Source organism: Desmodus rotundus, chromosome 6, assembly GCF_022682495.2.
Source record: "Desmodus rotundus isolate HL8 chromosome 6, HLdesRot8A.1, whole genome shotgun sequence".
Classification (NCBI taxonomy): Eukaryota; Metazoa; Chordata; class Mammalia; order Chiroptera; family Phyllostomidae; genus Desmodus; species Desmodus rotundus.
The window spans coordinates 3,738,658-3,763,510 of record NC_071392.1 but is presented as its reverse complement, the minus strand read 5'-3'; the positions used below and the strand labels follow the sequence as shown (position 1 = coordinate 3,763,510).

At 52.2% G+C, this 24,853-nt stretch overlaps 2 protein-coding genes across 4 annotated transcripts in view; one reads left to right on the top strand and one right to left on the bottom strand.

Moving 5' to 3' along the window:
* Positions 1–18,865, bottom strand: part of DOCK4 (dedicator of cytokinesis 4) — a 318,642-nt gene extending 299,777 nt beyond the window's left edge. For both annotated transcript variants that reach the window (XM_045197367.2, XM_045197368.2), the window contains exon 1: positions 18,542–18,865. In XM_045197367.2, coding sequence (XP_045053302.2) covers positions 18,542–18,578 — 37 coding nt within the window. In that variant the 5' untranslated portion in view covers positions 18,579–18,865. The remainder of the gene's footprint in view (positions 1–18,541) is intronic.
* Positions 18,866–19,147: 282 nt separating this feature from the next.
* The window catches only part of ZNF277 (zinc finger protein 277), a 76,107-nt gene continuing 70,401 nt past the window's right edge, over positions 19,148–24,853 (top strand). Inside the window, exon 1 of one of the 2 annotated variants that reach the window (XM_024563030.3) lies at positions 19,148–19,264. In XM_024563030.3, the coding sequence (XP_024418798.2) occupies positions 19,174–19,264 (91 nt within the window). In that variant the 5' untranslated portion in view covers positions 19,148–19,173. The remainder of the gene's footprint in view (positions 19,265–24,853) is intronic. The other variant, XM_045197352.2, reaches the window with a different exon arrangement.

Sequence of the window (24,853 nt, the reverse complement as noted above, 5' to 3'; positions counted from 1 at the left end):
AAACTGCAACATGATTCTCTAAAATGTATCCAATTAAAACACCAGAGCTATTTGCTACTTACTGTTCATTAAAAAAACAACTAAAAAGCTCCTGTGTAACAGAAATTTTGCATTGTTCCTTGTTCTCTTTGCATTTCACTCCAGTATCCCCACAGAATTTTACCCTACTGCAAAACATTTTTATGTTTGAAAGTTCTATCAATCATTCTATCATATCTCTGCAAATTATGTATAATATGTATAATTTATAGAAAGATGTTATAAATGTGTATATATGGTCACGGGGAACTAGAAAGGCACATATAAAAACATGATCACAGAATCTTTTTAAATATACATGCATAAAAACATAAATATGAATGTTTAAGTTTCCTATGACCATAAGTCTCACTATTTTTTAATCTGGATTGATCTACATTAGTTAGCAATTGTGTACAATTGATAAAAACAAACATTATATATTTCATAAATGGTTATAAAAAATAAAGACTAGTCCCTTCAGAAACACACCAGTTAAGGAGATGAATGAGACAAAATTCAGCCTCAGTGTGATTCCTGTCTGCCCCGCCCCCCACATTAATCTAAAGGCTGAGAGAAGCTGTTTACGCAAATAAATACGTGGAAATTTAAACTTGTCGTAATAACGTTCCTCAACAGTTTAAGTTCCGACTGGGACACACACCGAAAACAATCTCAGGATGATCTATCAGAATTATTTTCAGTGATCAACTGACAACCCGATTAATTCCGCTCTCAATTTGTGCAAAATGAAGAACTGATTTGCGAAAGTACTTGCTCCCGTGTCATCACAGTCATTCATCCTGGTCAACAGCAGCCCCACTAGTTCCGCCCTCCCTGTGTGTGGAGCCTGGGGCTCTGCCCTCCAGGGGCTGAAGAGCACCCCAGTAGGACCGGCCCAGTAAGACTGGAGATGTGGAAGAGGCTGGTCTCTCTCTCTCGCCAAGTGGGAGGTGAGCAAGTGGGTACAGGGAGCTGGGAAAGGAGACTACAGAGACAGCAGAAAGAAATGTATCAAAGTTCAAACCCGGGAACAGATTCCCTGAGTCCACTCTCACCCCCCGCCCAACCACCACCCATGCTCATCAGAGGTCCAGCGATCTGTGAACCCGTCTGGAGGTCTCCACACGACCCCACGATGTCTTGCTTGGTCCTGAGTCCAAAGACAACACAGGGCCGGAGCTTTGTCCCTCCTCCCGCAGTGATGCAGCCCTGTCTGTGGGACCCTCCTTTTAACTTCCCATTATTCACAACAGTACAGAATTTTTTTAATGGCTTCATTTGTTGACACTGAAAAATGTATTGGGGGGGAAATCTCATGCATGCACGCACTTATTTGGCTTTTCCAGAATCAAAACAGAAAAACCTGTATTTTACACAAACCTGCCAATTACCTTTTAATTGCAGCCCTTTTTACCCACCCACCCACCCACCCCCAGCGTCTCTAACCTCGGAGCCCGCTCAGCAGCAGTGTGGGAACTGACTCACTGCAGTGAGCTGGCTCCTGAGTGGCTGCTGCTTCCAACCAAGCGTGTTTGCTCGGGGAGCACGGCATTCGGTGCTGAGGCTGCATGTGCGGTGGCGGCCGCTGGCAGGTGGGGCTGTTTACCCTGGTACTTAATGAGGTGGAGGCACAGCTGCTGGTCGTCCGGGTGGGAGCAGCCTCCTCATACGCCACCTTCCATCAAGAGCTTGGGGAAGGTCACCCTTTCCTGAACTAGGTTGCCCCAGGTCACAGGAATGGTGACGTAGGGTGAGAAGAGCAAGGAAAAGAGTTCTCCTGCCAACCAGTTCCCAAGTCACTGTCCCCCAGTTCAGCTCCAGGGCACAGAAGCACAGCCAGACGGAGGGGCTAAGGCAGAGACACTGGGAACTTATATTGTCCCTCAAAGTGTCTGTCCAGAGGTTACAGACATCAGACCCCCCACCCCCGTCAGTGCAAGCTGCAGACTTTGTAAGAGTTTATGCGCAGGAATCAGACAGCTTTGGGCACAGAGCCTGGTCTCAGCCCTTGCTACACCCGTGCGACCTTGGACAAACAGCCTTTCCGAACCTCAGACAGCCCTGCTGAGATGCAGCTTCCTGTGAGAAGTAGACAGGCTAATAATGTCCTGAAAAGCGCTTCACCAGATGCCTGGCAAACACAACTGTCCGTTTAACAGCAGCTGTTGATCACAAACTATCCCCTTGAAAACTTTCTTTGGAGATCAATTCATAGATGACATGTCAAATGCAATAGGGGAATATTGATTTTTTCCCCAAAGAAATTTGAAATAAGCCTTTAACAAAATTAAAGAAAGAGCCACCCTTTTGGGGAAACCGAGACCTTGACCAACACAGCATTAGGAAAAGGGCCCTGCTTTGCAGAAGTTCTGCTCTTCCTGCGGCAGGGACACCATGGCCAGTCTTCGGGGCACGACACGACTGAGCGCCAGCCGTGATCTGCTCAGCACGAGCTGCCCATGTGCATGCGTGTCCATGTACGTGCATGTGTGCACACAACACACCCTAAGACCCTCCCCCGCTGGGACTTCTGGGACGACAGTGAAAGGCCCAGCGTCAGGGTTCGGAGAACCCGAGCGTGCTCACCGACGATGGAAACACTCTCTCGTCCCTGAGACCGTTCTGAGTGCGGCCTCGTGCTCCGGCCTCGCAGCCACAGGGGAGCAGCACGCATTAAACGTGGCAGGGCTCACACTGCAGGTGGAGGGAGTTTGGCCCATCACCCGCCTCTGCACTGGGGCAGCAAGGCTTATGGTAAGCCTTTCCTCTTGTTTAACTTTTAACGGTCCTAAGTCATTCTCTAATTTACATGAATAAAGAGCTCTCTTCTTTGCCAAAAGAGAGTGGGGGCGGGCGGGCGAGGGGAGCCCTGCGAGAGAACATCAGTAGGGGCACCTGTCTCCCGGCCACACCTGTTCTACAGGTTCCCTCTCTGAAACTCGCACCATGTCTGCTGCCAGCCTCCACGGCTCAGCCAAGAGCAGCAGTCCTCCCAGAAGGCACTGCAGAGGAGCCCCAGGAAGGAGAGCTGGGCTGAGAAGGGGCCTTGTCTTCTATTGCTCCTCAGGTTCCGACATGCTCTCAACAGACACTGCGTCCCTTCGACGGCCAGGATGTGACTCGGGAGCACCCAGTCACGTGGCATAACTGGTTTTGAGTGCTTTTTCTAAAAAGTAATCCAAAAAATAAAACTAATTTGCCACCCAGCATCTGCCACACTTCCCTTCAACGGGCTCTGTCCCCGGCTGCTGGGAACCACAAGGAAGAGTTCCCGTACAATGGCGCACGCACACACCAGGTGGCCAAACCGAAGCTCCTGGAAACCTCTTGTTGTACTAACCAATCAAGAAATCGGGACAGCATCCGGTATAAAGGTTGCCTGGAAGACGCAGTGGCTTCTGACATGAAAAGGATGGGGACCCTGGTCCAAGCCTCTGAAACGGATCACGACTAGGGAACAACTCCAGAGCAAAAGCTAAACCGTGATGGTTTGAGTCGACCGCTAACACTCGTCAGTACCAACCACGTGCCCACAGCCCAAGAGGCAGAAAGCGGGATGCACAGGAGGAAGGGTGAGCCTGCAGGTGGGCCACAGGGAGCATTCCAGGAAGGGGCCAGCACCTCTCAGCCTGCAACTGCCTGTGGCTGCAAAGCCTGCGGGCGTACCTTGACCTCCCACAACCCTCGGAGGGCCAGAGACCTCCAGGAAGTGAGGCGCAGCACCCGACACACACACACACACACACACACACACACACACACACACACACACACACACACACACACACACACACACACACACACACACACACACACACACACACACACACACACACACACACACACACACACACACACACACACACACACACACACACCCCCCCCCCCCCCCCCCCCCCCCCCCCCCCCCCAGTTCCTCCAGCCACAGCCTCTACCTCCGGGGCCCACACCACACAGGCTGGACCTGCCAGGCAGATGGGAAGGAAGTCGGCTCTTCTGGCATGAGACTCCGTGAAAGTCGCTTCTGCGGAGCCAAAGCCCTGGGAAAGGGAATCTGTGGGTGCGCACTAGAGGTGCTGGCTTGTCCCCAGAAAGGCTCAGAACAGCACCCACAACCAGAGCACAAGCTGCTGCGTCACCACCGAGCATCCTCAATTCTGTGATGACAGCAGCAGCTTCCTGCCCGCTTGTGTAACCCAAGTCCCAACAACGGCATCCTGTCTGAGTTTTGGGGGTCCCCACTGTGCACCCTGGCACTCTGTGGCTGTGACAGCCTCCCCACCCCTGGGAAGGGATGGACAGAATGGTCTGCCTTATGTCCAAGATGTCTCAGCCTCTGGTGGGGACACCTCCAGATACACCCATCGTAAGCTGGAAACATCATAGGCCGAAAACATTGACTACATCTAGCCCACCGGGCATCACAGTTCAGCCCCGCCCACGTTCACTGTGCTCAAGACACCTGCTTAGCTGCCAGCCGGGCCACGACCTTGAGTTTCATCTCAGAAGTCACCACCTCCATGTTCTTCTCACCGGAAGCAGGAGACACAGATGGGCATTGTGCAGACATGATGGGAAGTGAAAACACAAAGCACAATGTGCAGAAACACTGGCCACACAGCACCATGTAGGGCAACAGTTTCAACCCTCGTGACTGGCAACAGTTTCAACCCTCGTGACCCCGGGGACAACAGGGAGCCGTGGCTGCTGCTGCCCAGCACCATACACCACTAGTCCAGGAAAAGGTCAAAATTTCAGCTCTCCCTCTATGGGAAAGTCAAAAATATCATAAGCTGACCATCGAAGTTGGGGACCATATGTATGAGAAGGCAATAACCCCCAGATCAGTCACCGCTCAAATCAGATGCACCCCTCTGGGAAGCATCCCCAGGCTGTGACATGGCGAATGTCACTTTCCTGAAGTAGACAGAAGTGGCACGGAAGAGCTGCATTTTAAAGCCAAACAAGGGGAAGATATTTCTTAAACGAGAGAACCTGTGTAACTAGCACGTAACTTTTCTTCTTGGGCAAGTGAGTCCTAGCGAGAAAGGGTGGATGGGCCAAAAGATAACCAACTCCAAATGCTGCTGACTTGGCTCATTTGGCACACTGACCTCACTTTGGGGAGTAATAAAATATGAGAGGCGAGACCCACCTCTGTTGGCAGGGGATGGAGGAAATAAGCGTGCGGGTGGGAGTGTACAATGGTAGACTTTTGGCAAGATACTCTGTCAAGATCTATAAAAAATGTAAATGCATACCTTTTGACTCAGCAATTACACTTCCAAGAACTCTTTCTCCAGAGACGCTCACACATATATAATTACATGACTGCGTTGTAATCGCATCCCATAATAAGCGCAGACGTCTTTGACGCAGCACCGCTTAGAAGAGCACGGTACTGCAAACCACAGAGAGGTGTGTGAATGAATTACGACGCATTCCTCCTGTGGAACCACACGCCAGCTACCACAAAGAGTAATTATCCACAACAGCCAAGACCTGGAAACGGCCTGAACACGCATGGAGGGAGGGATGGATGGATGGATGAGATGGACACATACATGTAATGGAACATTATTCAGCCCTACAAGGAAGGAAATCCTTTACAGATGGCTCTGGAAGACGTAATTCTCAGTAAAATAAGCTAGACACGGAAGGGAAAAACACTGCACAATTTCACTTACATTTGAAATCTAACACATGCCAACACCCGGGGCAAGGAGGAGAATGGTGGCTCCAGGGACCAACAACGAATAAATGAATGAAGGGGAGTGGGCAGACGGATTACAGGGCTAAGCGGAATGCGGCAGTAGACGTACCTCACTAGTGCAAGGAGAAGGCTGTCGTGTGCGCACACGCCCAGCGTCCTGAGCCCCGTGTGCTAACAGGCCTGCCTGCACCCCGGGCACCCGGACCCACAGGGCTCACCAGGACCTGACAGAAGGCTGCCCCGGGACCAGAATCTGAGCAGCAGGGACAGGCGCCTCAACTGTCACCATGTCACCCGGTTTTTGCACCAACTGAATCGTAGGCCACACACAGTCACGTGTGTCCCTGAGCGTGCGTTCTGGAGCCACACCGCCTGGCTTCAAACCCCACGGAGGTTCAACCTCTTCCCTGCACAGCCCCGACAGTGGCCTGACCTCTGTGCCCAGTTCCTTGAGCTGGAAGACGGGACTAATGGTGCGGGCGCCGGCAGACTGCTGTGACCGTGTCAAGGGCTTGGAGCAGTGCAGACACAGTGCCTCGAACTGAAGTGCTCTGGTTTTCAGTATCGTTACTACAGATAAGTGTTCAGCTAAATAAATTTTTAAATAGTTTTCCAAAGACAGCTACTTTTATAATATACTTATATGGAAAGATATAACTTCAAACAGTTGCAGAACAAACATAACCACAGGTTAAAGATACACAATAGAACAGGAAAGCCGCTGCAGAGCTCCACCCCCAGCAGCACCACGATAATTCCTAAACAGGAGAGGGGGGAGGGGCTGAGGGAAGCTGCAGCCTCACACTCCACCCTTCCAGGCTGTTTGCACTGGTCCTCACAACACGTGTACACTCACGCTGTGAGAAAACAAGGCAAAACGCAGAGCTCACGGGGCCCAACAGCCCCGCTTCCCCACGGGAGCCAGAGCCCCAGAGGGTCACACGCAGCACCCCCCTTAGCCCCTGCAGGAGTGGAGGCAGCAGGTCAAACACAGGGGTGTCCACTCCACGCGGGAGCAGAGGGCTGCGTGTGTAGGGCTGGCTCGTGACCAAGGCAGAACACACAAGAGCTGGGACAGCGGACTTGGGCACAAAGGGCCCCCGGGTGATACAATGCCCTTGTTCACATGAGCAGAGGGGACGGTCAGGTCCCAGCCCAGCTGGCTGGCCCAAGGGCACGCTGGCAGGCTCCCAGCATCCACATGCTCCCTTCTGCAGGGCACAACCACATCTCTGTACACAGGGCTCTGCTCACACTCCCTCCCTTTGACTTCAGGTCACAGACACGCAGGCCTCCCGCGCCGCCACTGAGCTCGCCAGGCGGAAGGCAGCCTCTGGGCCCAGAGCAGGTCCCTGTGCAGGGGCTGGGCCAGCCCACTGCCCAGGAAGCCAGGGAGGGGGTGGAGAGAAGGTGTGGGAGGCAGGGCCGCAGAGTTGTTCCCAAGTTCCTCTACTTGCAATGCGATGGGATTTAAGTGCTTCCTCTCAAAGATACTATCTAGATGAGGTACTCTCTAGGTTTCTATGAGACAGAAGAGCACAAGGAAGACATGGAAACCAAAGAGCCAAAGAAATTTCAAACCAAAGACACTAACGATAGCAGGCATCTCACCGCCACGCCACCCTGCCAGGGTTATGCCTACCCCGGTCCTGCAAAGAGGACGTCACAGATATTTGGGACAGGAGAGTTGGCCCTTCCACAGGCACGAGGCTTCCTTGGCCCTAACCAGTGAACTAGGGCTCCCCAATCACTCTGCTCATCAAAATCGATGCGTTTCCAAACCCTCGTGGGAGCAGGGGTGCTGGCAGGGTGGTCCGACCAGGCTGCACGCCACCCACCTACACTAGGGGAGGTCAGGGGCCAGCCACCTGCAGCGTTACTGTGACCACGGCGATGTTTGAGGACTGGCCTGCCTGCAGCCCCCAGCCATTCCACAGACACCTTCAGGCTCACCCACCTTTACACGTGCTATTTCTGCACCCAGGAAAGGGCTCCCGCATTTCTTTCCTGGCTCACTCCAACAACTCCTCCCCCCTCCTCAGGGACCACCTCCCCCAGGAAGCCCTTGCTCTGGGCACACCTGCCTCCCCAGGACCACAATCAGTGGTCCCTCCCTGTCTCCTCCATGGGGGTTTGAGCTCCTTGGAATTGGCTGCTCGTCTCAGTACCCTCGGCGCACCGCACATGCCTAACGCAGGTCCCTAACACACGTTTAACCGCAGGGTGAATGTCTGAGCCCCCTGAGGCCCAAACCCTCCCCTCCCGAGTGTTCACCCCGCACCTCGCACACAGCCTGGTTCACACTGGTTCACACGGTGCACACAAGGGAGGACTGCGTGAATCAGGGAGTAGTTCACGGACAGAGCCGCCCGGGCACCATCACTCACTCTCACACCTGGGCAGGGCCCAGTTCTCCCGGAACCGCCCCCCTCACCAGCACCCCCACCCCGCCCTGCCAGAGGCCAGGCAGGTGGCTCCTATCTTGTATTCTACTTTCTTAGCCCTCCTTTCCTAGGTAGAACCCACCTGACCAATGACGGCTACCCAAAGTGGGAAGGTAGCTGCACTTCCCACTCTGGGTGGTGAGGGGATGATCTCCAAGTTTCCCTGATACTCCAAAATCCACCGTGAGTTCGAGGTTTCCTTGGGCACTGAGTAGATGCCTGTGGCATTTCTGGAATATTCTGTGTATGAAATGTTTCGGTTTGTCTTTGGGAGGTTACTGGCGGGGAAGGGCTGAGACAATGAGTCTCAGTGGTATTTGCACCCGACAGCTCTGCAGCTGGAGCTCCGGGTCACCTTGAAACTCGGGGGCACCTCCCTCTAGAATCTGGTTCTGGGAATTTTGGTGTTTGATAAATGTCGTACAAGTCCACCCTGTTTTCCTCACTCTTTCTACCCCTAATAAGGCATTGCCAGAGTTATTAACATATTCCAATGAACGGGCTAAACCTCACATTGTCTTTCTGAGTCACATTGAACCAATTCAAAGGAAAGAGCTGGTGGAAGGGGTCAGATTGGGAACTAATCTGTTATTTCCGAAAAGCTTCTTTTTGAGTCGTGAGAAGAGAGTTCAGGTTTGGGCAGCACTGTCACACTGAGCTGTCAGAGATAAAGGATCCTCTTAGATCTCACTCCACGTGCAAACGATCGTGCTCACAGACCACGCCGTGCGGGACTGGTCGGACCCACCGGCTGGCTGCAATTACTTCCCTAATTGGAAAAAATTAGGAGCGTGAATCATTGCGACACACAGCAAAATGTCGCCACAGCATGATGGGCTTATTTTCCACCTGAGAAGCGGTGGCTTCCCCCAGTCTGCCTTCCCTTTCTTTTTTTTTCTTCTTTTTCGAACCCTCACCAGAGGATTGTTTATTTATTCGAGAGAAACATGGATTGGTTGCCTCCTGTACGCACAGGGACTGGGGATGGAACCTGCAACCTGGGTATGTGCCCTGACCGGGAATCGAACCTGCCTCCCTTTGGTGTAGGGGAGGACACACCGACCAACCCACCCACTGGCCAGGGCTCCCTCCCCCTTTCCTCAACGTATAAAAGTGGCACTTTATCCTAACACATTTATTTCCTATTTTCACCTATTTGTCATCTGCTCAGAATCTGGTCAGTCCATGAGAACAATCGCTAGATGTCCGAAGGCCCAGACCACGCCCCTCCACCCTGGGCTGATGACAGAGAGGGCATCCCCTCCTGCTGGTAGAGAGTCCCAAATCCAGCCACCTCGGGCAGGGCACTGCAACCCACGGGGCATGGCACATGGCTTCTAAGAACATGTTCTAATGAAGAAGGCTGTTCTCATGACAACACAAATAAAAGGGGAAGCTATGGAGGGCAGTTGTGGTCTCTCTCCACCGCGCCACATAGTGTAGATGCTTTGCAGGCTGCAATAAAAAGGCTGTTTCTCACCCATGGATAATCGCATGTGGGGCGGCAGTCTTGTCCCAGTCTTTGGGTAGCAGCTTGCCAACAGGCAGTGGACAGCTAGGAGACTACTGCAGTGATTCAGCCAAGAGGTACCCACCCAGCACTCCAAGGTGGCTTCCCTGGGCAGGGAGGGGCAGAGTGAGACACCCAGGGACACGCAAAGCTAGGGCTCCAACAGCAGAACCCCCAGCCTCAGAGATCAGGGTCTCGTGGCTCCTTCGATCTATGCTGACCACCCCCTCCCCCTCTCACTTGCTTCCCTGAGAACTTGGACTTCACTCTCGAGTTCTTCCTCATTCCTGGTCGGACTTGGTAAGGGCCATCCTCACTCACAGAAGCATACTTCCTCTGGTCACAGCCACGCGGTTAAGAGCTGTTCGGTCCTCAGCCCCACCACCCCCTCCCCTCACCCCTCTGGCACTCGCTCCTCCATCTCCTGACACACCCCACACTCAGAACTCCCAAGTCAGAGCACAGGAGGGGGCTGGCCGTGACCCCTGGAGAATAATGCCGGAGCAAACAATGACACGGGGACTTGTTTCACGTATTCCTGGTATTAATACCAGAGTCTTATCTTCAAAGTAGAGTACGGTGAGCAATTTCTTCACCACTGCCCATGGACCCCCAAAGCCTGGGCCAGGCGTCCCGGTCCTGCCTGCAGACCTCAGCTCTGCCGTGTACCAGCTGGGTCACCCTAGCCATGGATCACTCTCCCTGTCTGGGCTGGCGGGGAGGCCCAGCGGACACGCGGGGATGGGGCAATCACGCAGGCCCAGCCCCGTGGCATTCGCCTTAAAGGCAGTTTTCCTCTGTCTACCCACTCTTAGTTTTTGGTAATTTAAACATATATACTAATGGTTTTTATTAATTGCTCCAAAAATCTCTTGAAGGAGAATAATACGGAATCCATCTTTCTTTCTCTGCTCAATCTGAGAAAGGAAACCACAAAAAAAGACAGACCATTGTCTAAGACACTTCACATCGGTCCACGACAGGGGTGGGGGTGGGGAGGAAATGGCCCCGCGGGAGGGGGAAGGAGGCCTTCAAGCTACTGAAAGCACAAATCCACTCAGGGTCATACTGGACACCTCAGCCGATGGTGACTCACTTCTGTGGGGAGGACCTTAAAATGAAACTTCAGTCCCTCTGTGCAAGTTCTGAGGTTTGCAGGATATGAGACACTGCCAGCTCAAGGCCACTTCCTCGGGCTCACAGGGACTCAAGGTGCCCTCTCAAGTCCTCACCTTCATGTTAAAGCTGGAGCGGAGACAGCTGCCGGCACCTCACACTGACTTCTCCGTGCTATGTGGGTGCACGGCCTCACTAAGGGAATATTTTTAGCAAAATAGAGAACATCTGCCTTGAAAGACTGTGAGTTAAATGAGATAAAACTATGACATATGTCTAGCTTCTCCACTGGCCCATGGGCCTAGTCCTCCACCCCCCTTAGGTCCCCACCAAGCCAGCACAGGGCTCCATACACACACTAGGTCTACTCGATACTCAGTACTAATCAGCCAACACGAGTTTCTCCGTCAGTGTCTTTCCATCAATTACCACTGAGAAAAACATCAACGGGCAGCAACTTAAACTCAGAGGAAGGCACTACCTGCTACCAGGAAGCACCTATTTAGGGACAGAAAACAAAAAAAAATTTCCCCAAATATTGCTTTATTCTCTTCAGAGACATGGCATTCAACGGCCAGGCCAAAGAGCATCCGAGTGATGTCTCCAACCAAGTTTCCAAGTGACAAAACTCCCTCTTCCTGTTTTAAAGGCCAACCTAGATGGTCCGACCTGTCTCCCCAGGTTTTTTATAAGTACTTGTACAATGGAGAAGCTCAACATTTCAAGACCCTGCTTCTGCGGGGGGCTCTGAAGGCACCCAAAGTGATTTGATGACTTAAGACAATGGGGTGACTTTGCAAAACTCCAATTATTCAAGCTGCTATCAGTGCAGCTCCACAGCCTGGCCGAGCAACTTTGGACACCTCGGAAGAGTGGCCAACAGACGCTCTCCTCTCCAGGACAGTGAGTGATGTTTCATCCACGACCCGGGCCGGGCTGTTTCCAGTTGCCTCAGATCCATGCATGTCCGTGTTCCCAAAGGTGTCCCCTCCAGTCCCCCACGGCAGGCAGGCTCCTTCCACTTTAGAGGGGGAAAGGACATAAAAGTAAACCTCCACATTTCTGCTTAAAGATTTCAGGGGAGACACACATAGGTTAAGGTCCAATCAACAACCTCCTAAAACAGAACAACGAATGGCTCTGTTTACAAGAACAGTTAGCAACCTCAGGGCAGAGTAGTTACCAAATTCAAGGAAGATTCCCAAATTTCACATCCCAGCTTCTCTCTCTGGGATGCCTCCCAGGGCCACGGTGGGGTGGAAAGCAAGCACACCTGTGGCAACGGGAGTTTCTGGAAGCCGCCCATGTGATGTCCGAGGTCCCCTCCTCCTCCCCAGCAGACCAGCAGCCCTGCTTGAGTTCCTCAAGGAGCAGCAGGTGCATCTCCAGATTCGTGGCTTTCTCTGCAGGCGTGGCCACTGGCTGGTGCAGCCCAGGGCTCGAACCCCCTGCAGCACTGAGGGCTGAAAGGAGGGTGTGGGTCTGGTCCATTGCACAGGGCCACAGTTCCCAACCAAGTTCCCAGTGATTACGCTGGTTTGGGCAGTTCAGATGAGGTCATCTCCTGTCCCACCACTTCCTTCTCTGTCACCCAGAGACTGCTAGCAAAACGGCAACCCCCTCCACGTTGCCGCTGCAGGACTTCAAGGCACCCACGGAGTCTCATGAAGGCCACAGCACACGGCTCGAAGACAAAGCGGCGTCCCCGGGGGGCCCCTTCCACCCACCCACCCACCCACCTTCCCTCCCCAGTCATCTTTGGAAGTGGCCAACTCTCCACAGCAGCGCAAAGACGTGTGGCAAGAGAAGGACCACAGCTGCCCCGGGAGGGGAAGGACGCACTCCAGGATGCCGGACAGCAGGGGAAACGGGGCTTCCTGCCCAGGTCCCTCAAGTCGACCATGCTGTCCTGCCTCATTAGGGAAAACAGAGAACAGTCACAGCTGATTTCCTCCATCCAGCTCCACCTGCCATGGAGAAACGCCTCCGAATTTTGTCAACAGGCTTTCCCTCCAACTTAACTGTTAACATTATCAGCGTTTGCCTCCCGGTGTGAATGTATTGATACTCCAGGGGGAAGTTACCAGGCCGCATTAGGCTCTCCCCAGTGCGTACAATCTCCCTTCAGGATTTTACCTTCAGGTAAAACCCCTTACCTCCAAGCACGCATTTATCAGGCGTGCAGTGTTACAACTTAAAGAATTCTAAAACTGGCCCAGTGGTCCCTAAGAGGGGCTGCACATTTGCCACACACACACAATGTCTGTGCGGACAAACATATTGCATTAGAACGCTGAGCATCTCCCACTTTTGGATGTGTGTACATATTTATATGCTGTTGAGGGATATATAAATCTTGTTTATTGAAATATTACTTGTGCATTTTTCAACACCCTGGTGGGGAATCTCGGAGGCAGGCACTATCGGGCATGAGATATTTGCTTGAGAGAGAACTGTGGCAGAAACGGAAATAACTAACGCCTCAGCCAGGCGGTGCTTTCACGGGAAGCAAGAAAAGGCCATAAAATGTAGCTTACTACCCACTCAACACGACAGCTAATATTCCCTCCTTTAGCGTGTCTGCTGCCCATTCTGATGAAGTGATTCCAGACGACTGCTCGGGGGGGATTCGGGGCCTGTCAACTTTAAAGCTTAGCACGGACAAGCAGACCAGAAAATCAAAGTCAAGACAGTTCATCGAGTCTTATCTAGCCGGGATGATCACTTCAGTCATCACACTTGAATCGAATGGCTGTCTAACCCAGAACCTCCATCCTTGGCTCCAGACCAGCTTCCCACTGGCCAGGGCCACCTGAATGTTTGACAGGCACGGCAAATTCTCAGTGACCCAACAAAACTCTTCCCGTACACGGTAAACTGCCCCGCCTGCAAAGATGCCTGCTGCTGAAGGGCAGCTGCAGCTACCCAGTCGTTCCAGCCGGCCACCAGGAGGACGCCCTAAACCCCTGCCTCTCCACCTCGTTACAACGGCCCTAGTAGGGACACACACGTGCACTTACAGGGGCAACATCCACAATGCAGGTGATGGTTTTTGGATATTTGTTCCATCTTTAGAAACATTAGATGAAAAGACAGACATCGACTTGCATTGAAGGAAAAATGTATGATTACTGAATTCTCTAAGTCATCATAAATGCAAATGTCTGACTATGGGGGAAAAAACCATTGCTATGAATGAACTTGACTAGAAACCCAACAAAGGTCTGATTCCAGTCCTTCCCATACCACAAATGTAACGTCCAGAGCGGTGCTTCCCAAACTGTGCGTCATGACCCATTAATGAATCAGTAAGTAAAGTTAATGATGAGCTTCTGGTTTTTTGTTGTTTTGTTTTTTTTTTTTTAATGGAGAAAGAACAGAACATCACAGAGAATAAGCAGACACTGTTTTACTTAGAGGGTGGGCTGGTGCGTGGTGCTGGTGGTGTTTGTGTATGTATCAGGTCAAGGAATTAAATGTATTTCCTGTTATGGAAATACCAGATTAGAAGTCACTGATCCAGAGTAAATTGCTTAGCCTCTATGAAATTGCTCCTCATCTTTTAAATGGACATTATCATTCTACTTCAGAGAATGGACACAAATAAGATAACTTCACAACATCTTTTCAGCTATGAAACATTGTATCATTATTTTAGTTACAGCTCAGGTTGAGTTTCCTCAGAGATAGCCGATTCTCTGCCTACCAGCTCACAGCCTAAAGTCGCTATGCTAGCAACTCGCCCATGCTGTACCAAAGGCAAGTCTGAGACAGCAGTCTCCTAAAGAGAGCTAGAGACAGGAAAAGCCAAAGTTTCCCCAAATTTTTATAGTCTCCTTGATAGTACCTCCCACACGGCCTCTGGGGAAAAACCACAACTAGATTGGAAAGGTAGCATTTCTGTGCTACTGTGGGGACCCCGTGAAAGAATCACCATTTAGGAGAAATGAGCCAGAGAGGGAAACCTGTGCAGAGGCCGAGGCTGCAGAAGGGTCAACAAAGGTCGTCCCCGGACCTCTGCATCCACGCGGCCCTCCGACAGCACTTTAGTTGGAGATACAATCACTACTCTTCCCACTCGCAGCTCGGAACCCCGTGTCAGGCTCCAAACTCCACCAACACGTCCAGACAGCACAACACCATTTAGTTATGCGTGTTACCGGGACACGTCATGGTACCACAGGTAGAGGCCGCGTTAAGACACTGCTACCCAGGAAAATGACAACGGCTAGAAGGAAAGTTACCCGCCCTCCTACCGCTCCCACCCGCTGCCCTTACCGGGCTCCGCTGGAGGAGAGGGGGTCTAACGACCCCACAGCGTACCTGTTCCCAGAAACCAGAAGGGCTCTAAAAAGAGACAGAGATTTCTTCTGGGAGCAGGGGACATCTCTGAGGACTCAGTGGCCCTAGGATGAAAACACTTCCTTTTCAACATGGCATTCGTGACCCTCAAGCCAGCGTGTGGTGAGTTTTGTGTCGTGAAAGGCTCAGCCAGGCTCGCACACGCACAACACCTGGCCAAGCTGAGAGGAACAGTGTCCCATCGCCTGCCGAACAAAGGAGCGCAGAAATATGTCGCCGAGGCCTTCCCTTCTCTGTGACAAACTCCCACCCCGCTCAGGGAGGGGAGAGGCATGACAGATGCGGGCAGTGAGGGCGTGGAAGTTTGTGAGGAGCGGTCAGAACACTTTAGTCCCTGCGCTCCCCTCGCCTCTCCCCACCCCCGTTCCTACCAGAGAGAGTCAAACAGACTGACAAAGTGAGCGGCCATCACCTGCCTACGTTTGGGAATCTTGCCAGGTAGCTTTTGCTTACCTCTGGTCTCAGTTAAAAACGAGGTAGGGCGCGTCACAGCAAAATCTTTCCACGACGGGAGTGTTTTTTAACGGAAACACATATGTGTTTGGCAGAGCTCTACTGAATTGGGGCTGGGAAGGACCTTGGATATCATTTGACCCAGAGATTAGGGCCCAGAAAGGTTAAGTGACTTGGAAAAGGTCACACAGCTGACGGTATTGTCTAGATGAGGACCAAGACTAACAAGAATCTCCCAAGATAAAAGATGCCTATCATTGTTCCTCCTAGCGTGCTTTTCAAGAGATAAGGTTCCCTGTCCCCCAGGACTATACCTTTATCACTGTGCCTTTCAAAGTCCCTGGAATCAGAGCAATTAGGTATAGAACTGAATGTACATTGCTCAAAGGCCGTTCACCAACTAAGTGGAGGAAACAGCATCCATACACCAGGGTTGAAGAGGAATTTCAGTCCCTGATAGAATGGAAGTCATTTTATGCGTGTTTACAATATGTTGTTTGAAACCGGAACATAAATATTAATATACAAACACATAATTACTTCATGCATAATTGATAGTAAATAAGAAGTATCATTGTAGACATACACAACCTGCATTGGAACTTCAGGTATTCCAAGTTACAAAGGCTGATTTATTCCAAATTACTACTGCACCCGATACCAGCCCATAGATATCATTGCTTTCATATTTACGAAAACTAGATGTGAAAAACACATACTCGAACCGAGGCTTGGAAAACTAACCTGCAGTGTCGGCAGCTGCAAATAGGACTCTCCGCGGTGAGAATTAAGCCTGGGCACAAGTACGTGGGCACGACATTCACTGCCCGAACACAACATGCACACACACACGTCTGACAGATGGGTTCCAGAAAGCAGCACAACATCCCATAAGCCAAAGGAACAAAAATTAACAGTAAAAGATGCCTAGCCTCCCAAATGCCTGACGCTGTGTAAATGAGCACAGCAGACGCCTCTGCTTCACCTCCCTCGGCCAGCTCTTCCCAAACACGCGCCCCCCACGCCACCGCCCCTGCTCTGCAGCCAAACCACAGCCACCCCAACGCGGGAGTCCGCTGCAGCCCCAAACACTCCACTGATCACATCCGGTCTGCCGGTCAGGAAATCCCAGCGCCTTTGCAGCCTCTGCCCAACGCTGGTAAAGAAAGGCCAGAACAGAGCTAATCAATACCAGCTGCCCACCTGTGACCCTGCACGGACAGAAATCAAAAAAATAAATCCCAGCTATAATCTGTGTAATTCAGCACTGGGGAGAAAGCAGCATCTGGGACGGGTTCCAAGCGAGACCGTGCTGCTGAATGGGTCTGTGCTTCCTATATTGTTACACCCAGGGACAAGGGGCTACACTTCGCCTCCTCAGCAGTTCAGCAAAGGCCATGTCTTCTCCTAGCAAGAGTTAATCTACCCCCCAAAAGGTGCAGGGGCGGGGTGGAATAACCTCCAGCGCCCACTCCCTACAGCCTAAAGAGAGGAAGCTGGAATTCCTTCCCAAAGGTGGGTCGGGGACAAACTATTGTCTTGCTCAAAACAGGCACAATCCAGACTGGAAGCTACTGCAAAATTCGGAAATGACTGTGTTCCACCACACAGCCCTCTCGGCGGCCCGAAGTCCTACATACCTAGGCAAGATCGGAAAAAAATCCCCTATGACTCCCCGGAAAGGCTTTCCAGATTTTTTAAATTACAGGCAAATGAATTTAGAACGTAAGCAAATACCTGCCCATCTTCTAAATCGCTTCATCTGTACCCAATTTCTTAAAAAAGAAAAGAAAAAGAAAGCCCACTGGCAGGACAGGGCATTAGAAGCAATACAGATCGCTGCTAAATCCATAATGCCTTCTCCCTGTGAAATCTTCGGAGACGTTCTAATCGCCTCGGTCTGCGGCGGGCTTGTCAGAGTCGCAACCCTAAAAGGAGTAACTGCCAAGGGGCGACCCGGCTGAAATCAAACAACAAAAACGGGAACTGTAATCGGCCCGAAACGACGGGAGGGAAAGGAAGGGAGACTCCTGTATTCATCAGTCAACATTAATGTCCTTTGTTGTTCACCTTTGCACAGAACGGCGCGCGCTACCCCGTTCCTTTCCCTGCGAACGCCAGGGTCTGGGTAACCCCGTCCGGCGAGCGGCGTCCTCGCCTCGAAGACCCAGGCTTCCCGAGCCTGTGCCCAGCATCGCTCCACAGCTGTCCCCCCAGGACCACCCCCGCCGCGCTCGCTCCGGGCCACAGGGCGGCCAGAAGTGAAAACATCGCGAAATGCCCGTTCCCGTCCAAAGAGCGGAGCGGAGCCGCCCCGATGTTGACAAGTACCAGCGCCCCCGCCCCCCGGGACCCAGCGCCCCGAACCCCGGGACCGGAGGGAGGCGGGGGAGGAGGCTCCGGCCGGCTCGGGCTGTCACTCGGCCACAGCGCGCGGGGCCACATTCCGCACTCCGGGGAGGAGGACGCGAGCCAGGGGGAAGCTTTGCGCCTCCCTCTGTTTTGGGGGTGCTCTCTCTGCGCGGTGGTTCCTGTCTCCCTCTCCAATCTGGGAGATCGTCGCAGCCCACAGCCGTCGTGGGGAAGCAGGCGAAGGAAGGAGAGAAACGCCGTCCACCCTCCTCTTCCAACTTGACACACACGCCCTGTCGCCGCTCCAAACTCCGCAGGCAGAGCCCGCAGCGGGCGGCTCCGCGCGCTCCCCCCGCCTCCTGGGAGCTCGAGCCCCCCAAGGCGGTGGGGGGCGAGACCCCGGCGCGCACCCCTCGGCCTGGGGCTGCCTCCCCAAAGCCCGACCCCGCGGCGCGCGGCACGGAAGAGGCGACTGCAGCCGGGCAGAGCGCTAGGAGCGCGGGGACAAGGACGCGAAATGCGCACCCGCTCGACCCGAGCGGAATAAAAGTTGGCCCCGCGGAGACTCACCCACGCCGTATTTCTCGTGCTCCGTAGGTATCCACATGGCTAAGCAGGGCTCCCGGGTCTCCGGGCGGGATGGCCCCGCGCCCCTTCCCCGGCTCACAACAATGCTCAGCTGCGGAGGAGCGGCTGCAGCGCGGGCGCCCGGCGGCTCCGCGCGGGCTGCGGAGGCTCGTCTGCGCCGCGGGCTCCCGAGCCCGGCGTTGACACCGCGCGGCCCACGCTGCGCCGCCCGCCGCTCTCCCGGCGGCGGTTGCTCACAGTCCTCCGACGCGCTCACAGGGACCCGGCGGCGTAGTCATTGTTCTGATTCACTGAACTGAGCGAACACGCCGGGGCACTCTCCGGCGCACCCCCGCCCGCCCGCGCCTGCTCCCGCCCTCCCCGCCCAGCGTCCCCGTGGCACACTGGGAATTGTAGTTCTGGGGCCCCCGTCCCGGAAAGGGGCGTGGCGGGAGATTCTAGGGGCGGGGTTGAGGTTTCTCTTACCACATCCTATTGGTCCAGAGTGTGACGGCACGACGGGGGCGGGGAGGAAGTGTCGCGTGGATGGGGAGTGCGCCTCCAGTCGCGTTTGCATTGGTTCCTGTCGGCACCCGCCCCGCCCCGCGGCCCTCCCTTTTCCTCTCCGCGCGGTCATGGCTGCTCCCTTGACCCAGGGTGCTGCTACCCGAGGCGAGGAGGACGATGACTGCAATCGCCCCGGAGCCGGGGCTGTCAGTAACGAGGGTGAGTACGGTGCCCCCGAGGTGCAGGCGGTCTGCGCTTTTTCTGCTTTCTCTCGGAGCCAGGATGCAGCCAGCCGGCGGGCGGACCCAAGATCCTGTCCTCTCTGAGATCACCTGGGCGGGAGGGGGCCACGGTGGGGCCCAGAGGTACCGGCGGGTCGGTCGCGGCTAGTTGATGCGGGCTGTCTGGGGAGGGAAGAGAACACGGGATGGCACGGCCTTCCGAGCAGCCACTGAGGCTCCCTGGGCGTTGGGAGCTCCCAGCTTCGCTGCGGAGTGGGTGTGGGTCAAATCAGGCTCGCTCGAGGGTAGTCCTCACGCTGGGCTAAGAGCTCATTTTCTTCGCCGGCACCCGCCTCCACCTCTGTTTGCTTGGTCTGGCCTCGGGAGAAGAGATTTGCTGGGGTTCGCGCTGATTCCCATTTGCAGACTGGCCACTGCTGTCCAGTCTGCAGATACGCCTAGTGGTTGGCTGGCCGGAGCGGCCTCTGAGGGGTGTGTGTGTGCCCCTCCCAGACTCCGGAGTGCTCTTCCACTGCCCATGGGGCTTAGGATTTAACGTGGAGCCTGAGGACCGTAGGGAAAGAAGAAAGGAAGTGGCAATCGGCACTCCTGACTTCAGAGAATATTTGAAGGTGGTTATGATAATCACAGCAACTTTGGCTCTATTTGACTTCCAAGTTGTTCTCTCATCCACTGTAGAGATCAAACCACAAACTTTGAGAACTGCGGGGGGGGCATGTCTTTAGGTTTCCTAGCCCCATTCTTAAACCTTTGGTCCGTCCCTCCGCCCCTTCTTGGCCCTGATAGGTAATTTAGCATAGCGAGTTACCTTTTTATGATGGACGTGGTTTGGGGCCTAAGTTTGGTTATCAGCCCTTGTTGAGGGTTTTTTTTTGTTTTTTCCTTGTTAGGGCTTTCGCCCTTAAACTGACATTTAGTCTTCAATTTTTGAGCAGTGCAGAGATAAAATGCAATTACTTCCCATCAGTGGAGCCACCTGGCCCTGCAGTTATTTCAGTACCTCTACCAAAGAAATCTCTGTTGGCTCCCCAGTTAGATGTTGAGTTATACCCACACCCTACACAGTTCATCGTTGAGTTGGCCATACAGTCGGTTATTAATGTGATAGTAACAGACTATTAACGCTTCCCAGATTCTTCCCAAATTCCAGAGGGCTATCAGGTTACAATCCAAGAATGGAATCCTCAAGGAATCCTTCTCCAGATTAACTCATAAAAACAAAAACAGGGTATGCCTTTCACAAACATTGGAAAACAATTAAAAATCATTAGTTATTTTAAAATTATAAAATTTCTCATTATAAACATTTCAAACTGCTCAAAAGTGTGTGAAGTACAAAATGAAAATTCCTCCACCACACAGTCCCAAAGTAACAAGCGTCAGTGGTTTGGTGTGGGTTCTGGCATATTCCTCAATGACACACAGCTCAATGGCTTCGAGTTTTTAAAAATGAAAAGAGACCATTCCATGTAAGATCAAAGAGCCACAGTCTTCCTTCTCCCGATGATCTCTTATAAACACTCTTCCTATTGGTGCACTTATTGCTTCCTTCCTTTAAAGGACCGCTCCCACTCTACTCCATAACGTGGGTGTGCCTTACTTGAACCATTCCTGAGCACATGGTGGGGCTTTAGGTTTTCATTAATGACGTAGTGAACAGCTTTACGTACATATCTTGGCCACTGCGTGCGTGTTTCTCAACAAACTGCAGGGTCAGAAGTTACACATGTTGAAAATTCTGGGAGACGTCGGGTCTTCCCCATGCAAGGCATCAATGCACCTTCCCACCAGTGTCTGTGAGCATGGCCTCTCCCCGTGACCTCACCAGCTGGAAGGGGACCAATCCAGGACCAGTGTTTAAATGACTAGTAGATAGAACTGAGTAACTGATATAGAGACCTTAACTTTAGATTCCAGTCAGTTTTCAGCAAAAGTACTGAGCAGCAGCAATGAACTTGCAGCATCTGTCACATAGAAAAGTCCCTCAGCCTGGCCCAGAACTGCTCAGTGTCCTCACTCATTTGTACAAGTCAGTGGGAGAGCTTAATGGTTGATTTTTATGTTGTTCTTATAAAGTGGTCTTTAAAGATCCCCTTCATAGCCCATGTATCATTCTGAGACTTTATCCAATTCTTTTCCAAGCATGCAAAGACATAAAAATTTGGGGCAGAAATAATGACTTTGAAAGTATATTCATATTTTTTGTTAAGCAACCATTTAAGTTATCAAGTATGCTTTTTCCATAAAATCATTAATTTTTTGAAAACTGCCCTTTCAAAGAGGTTATCTCCAGCTTTAATTAAAATGTCAATCTATGTGTTTCATCCCCTGGGACAGGTGGGCCTGGGAGTCTTTTCTCAGAAGCCCCTGCAATTCTGCACGATCTCTACCACGCGCGTCACTGGGTGGGGTGCAGGCAGGCACGGCGCCTTCCCCATGTTGCCAAACCTCTGAGGCTCCAGCCCTCTCCAGGAAGGTCCCTGGCCCTGCACGACACTGCTTCCCATCTGTCTGAGCAGTGACTAGGATTTCATATTGTCCCCTAAACGAAGAACAGATAGTAAATGGACTCAACATTTCTCACACTCGGGAGGTGTTATGGTAGTTTTCTTCTGCTCTTTTTCATTAGGAGGCGGTAAGGTAGCGCACCTGTAGTTTGGTAACTAACCATGCGCTGAGGACACTTTTTGAGTGAGGTCTGTCCCTCCCTGTTGTGATATTCTGACAGTCAGCTGCTCCCCTGCAAATGCTGGCCCAGTAGGTGATGCTCCTGGTAATGCCTTGCCTTGGGGACCTCATTAACTCCTGTGTGCTGTCCCTGGAAGAAAGGGGCCCGCAGGGGGTGTCAGTGCCTCAGTCTTGTGGTTCCTTTTTCAGTGAATTGCATCAAGCCTTAGTTAGAAACCTTGGAGCATCTTTGATTCCTATCTTGCCCTCAGGTCCCGAATCTGATCAGATACCGTGTCTTATTTTCCTGTACCTGAAATAATCTTTTGAATCTGTTCTTTCTGGGTGGCTCTTTAGGTACTATTCTATTTCTAACCCTTCCCCACCCCTGCTGAATTCCTTGCAACCCTCACCCTCCAGAAGGTGCTCTTGGGACCAAAACTGGGTCCCAACTGTCAGTGTTTCATCAACGTTGACCAGCACTGGGCTCCAGCCTGGCCCGTCACAAAGCCTTCCTGTGGGTCTCACTGACCTCATTTGCCCTCCGTTAACTCACGGGCGGAAATGAAAACGTAGTCGTGGCTCCCACTCCAAGTCTTCAGTGCAGCTCTACGGTTGTATACTCAGGTCCAAGTTCTGGGCGTGGCGTCCCAGGTTCTAAGTTCCTCTTCCAGCCCAACCTTCAGTCACCCTGCTCCTCCTCCCACATCTCTGTTATCACGCTGATGTTCTCAGGCTGCAGGGATCTGTTGGCAGCTTTGTCTACCCCAGAAGACCACAAACTTCTTGGGGGCCAGAGCTGTCTTCTTTTACTTTTACACACTCAGGGCTGATCAGAGCTGCATGGAGCAAACTGTACCAGCTCAGGGGTTAGAATCTGTTTGAAATTTACCCAGAACCTATAATGGCAGCCATTCAAAGCAGAGGAATTGAAATAGAATTAAAAACTGAGCAGATACTCGTTTTTGAAAGTTTTATGTGCCAAGTGATACAGAATATCCTCATGAAGATGGTACTTTGTCAGAGGGATCATAGTTAGCATTTTAGTATAGTTTTCAGCCTTTTTTTAAAGTGAAGTTTTAGTGTTGTTTAGGTGACAATTAACAGAATACTTCAGGTCTGAATGAGCAGCTACATAGACCTGAACGTCAGCCTCCCGCCCTGCTTGGTGGTTACCCAGTTTTCCGCAGCATCGTCTTATTTCCAGCATTAATGCTTACGTCCACTCTCATCTGCCTGACAGGACGGTGGGAAGAGGAGCAGACACTGTCTCGGAAAAGCTGCATTTAAATTTTAGCTCTGCCATCCAGCAGCTGTGTGATGTAAGCCCATGGCATGCACTGCTACATTGATGCAAACACAGTTATAACACCTACTTGGCAGAGTTCCTGTGTTTATGAAAGCCCAGCGTGTTCCCGTCTATAAGGCTGGACCTCAATCAATTTTAGCCACTTTTAATATAAAGATCGGCCTCCTTGAACTGCCCGCCCCCGGACTCCGTGTTCACTCAGGAAGCCGTGTAAGTGGCGGTGTAACCCAGGGCAGGCTCAGGAATGTGCTCTCATAGCTGCTTCGGTTCGTGTGCACTCATGGAATTTGGGGGTTGTCCGAGTGTCTGCTGGCGCTCCGTACTGGAATTGCAACTATGCGCTCTGAAAGCCTTTTTATAGTCTCTTCTAGACCCCTTCTCACTCCTCCCCAGCGCCTCCCCCTCACACCGGCCCCTAGCTCACACTCGGGCACACACACTCCGAGTCAGCAAGAAGCTCGGGTGGGCTTGCGCATTGGGATGGCCTTGCAGGGTACAGGCCAGAGGATAGCACAAAAGGAAAAGAGTTGGAGAACCTTCGTCTGGTGGCTTTGGCTTGAGGCTCTGAGGGGCCTCCTCCGCAGAACCCTTTAAAAGTAAGCAAGTCCCAGCTTGTAGGCTATTAAGAGGGGATATTAAAAAAGGAGGTATTGTAATAATGATGACGCTGGTGGGAGCTGACATTTGTTGAGCAGTAGCTGGTGCCAAGTACTGTATCAAACACTATTACAAGTCCTATTTCACTGTGTCCTCACAACAGCCCTGAGGGAATTGGTGCAAAGAGTAGCTTGCAGAAGGTCACACAGCAACTATGAGAGAACTTTAATCCTATTTACTGTTACAATGATGCCTCTAAGCTCCCTTGCACGATGTCTGAAACAGACTTTGCTCAACCATACACAGGTTACCACAGAAAGGCAGTATGGCATAGAGAAAGGAGCACGTGTACACATTGAGGTCAGAACAACTTAGGACCAAATCCTGGGCACTTCCCAGCCGCAGCCAGGTGACGAGCCTCCGAGCCTCAGTGTCCCCTCTGAGACGGTCAGTGACCATCTGTCTGCCGACTGTCGAAATGAGCAGTGGGATGACAGCGTAGCGTGGCCTTCCGCACGTGCCCTGTCCACTTCGCGAGCAGGTCTCTGTCGAAGAACTTGAGGGGCTTGCAGTCTCAGGTGCCGAACCACACCCATGTCCCACCGTGTGTACTTAGATCTTCGGTCCCGCGCAGCCTCGCGCCGCCCTCCACAGCACGGGCTCACACACTTCCCGACGTGAAAAATCTGAGGCCGCTCGTTCACGTTCATAACTGATAGTGATGTTGATAAGACTCATGTAAAAAATTATGCTTTCTTCTAGACATAGGTCTGTGGGCATGTAGAAATAAGCAGCATACGTTAACTGCCGTCTCCAGCAACAGAATCTTTATATGCTTCTACTGGCTGTTCCTGAAGAACTCTGCCACAAAGTTAGGGTTCAGCTCTGCTACGGTTTATTTAAGACACTCACCAGACTCTGAATGGGCTGGCATGTCACCCACAGTTCCTTAAAGAATTGCATTTCTCGCTGAAACGGGTGTGTCGTATCTAC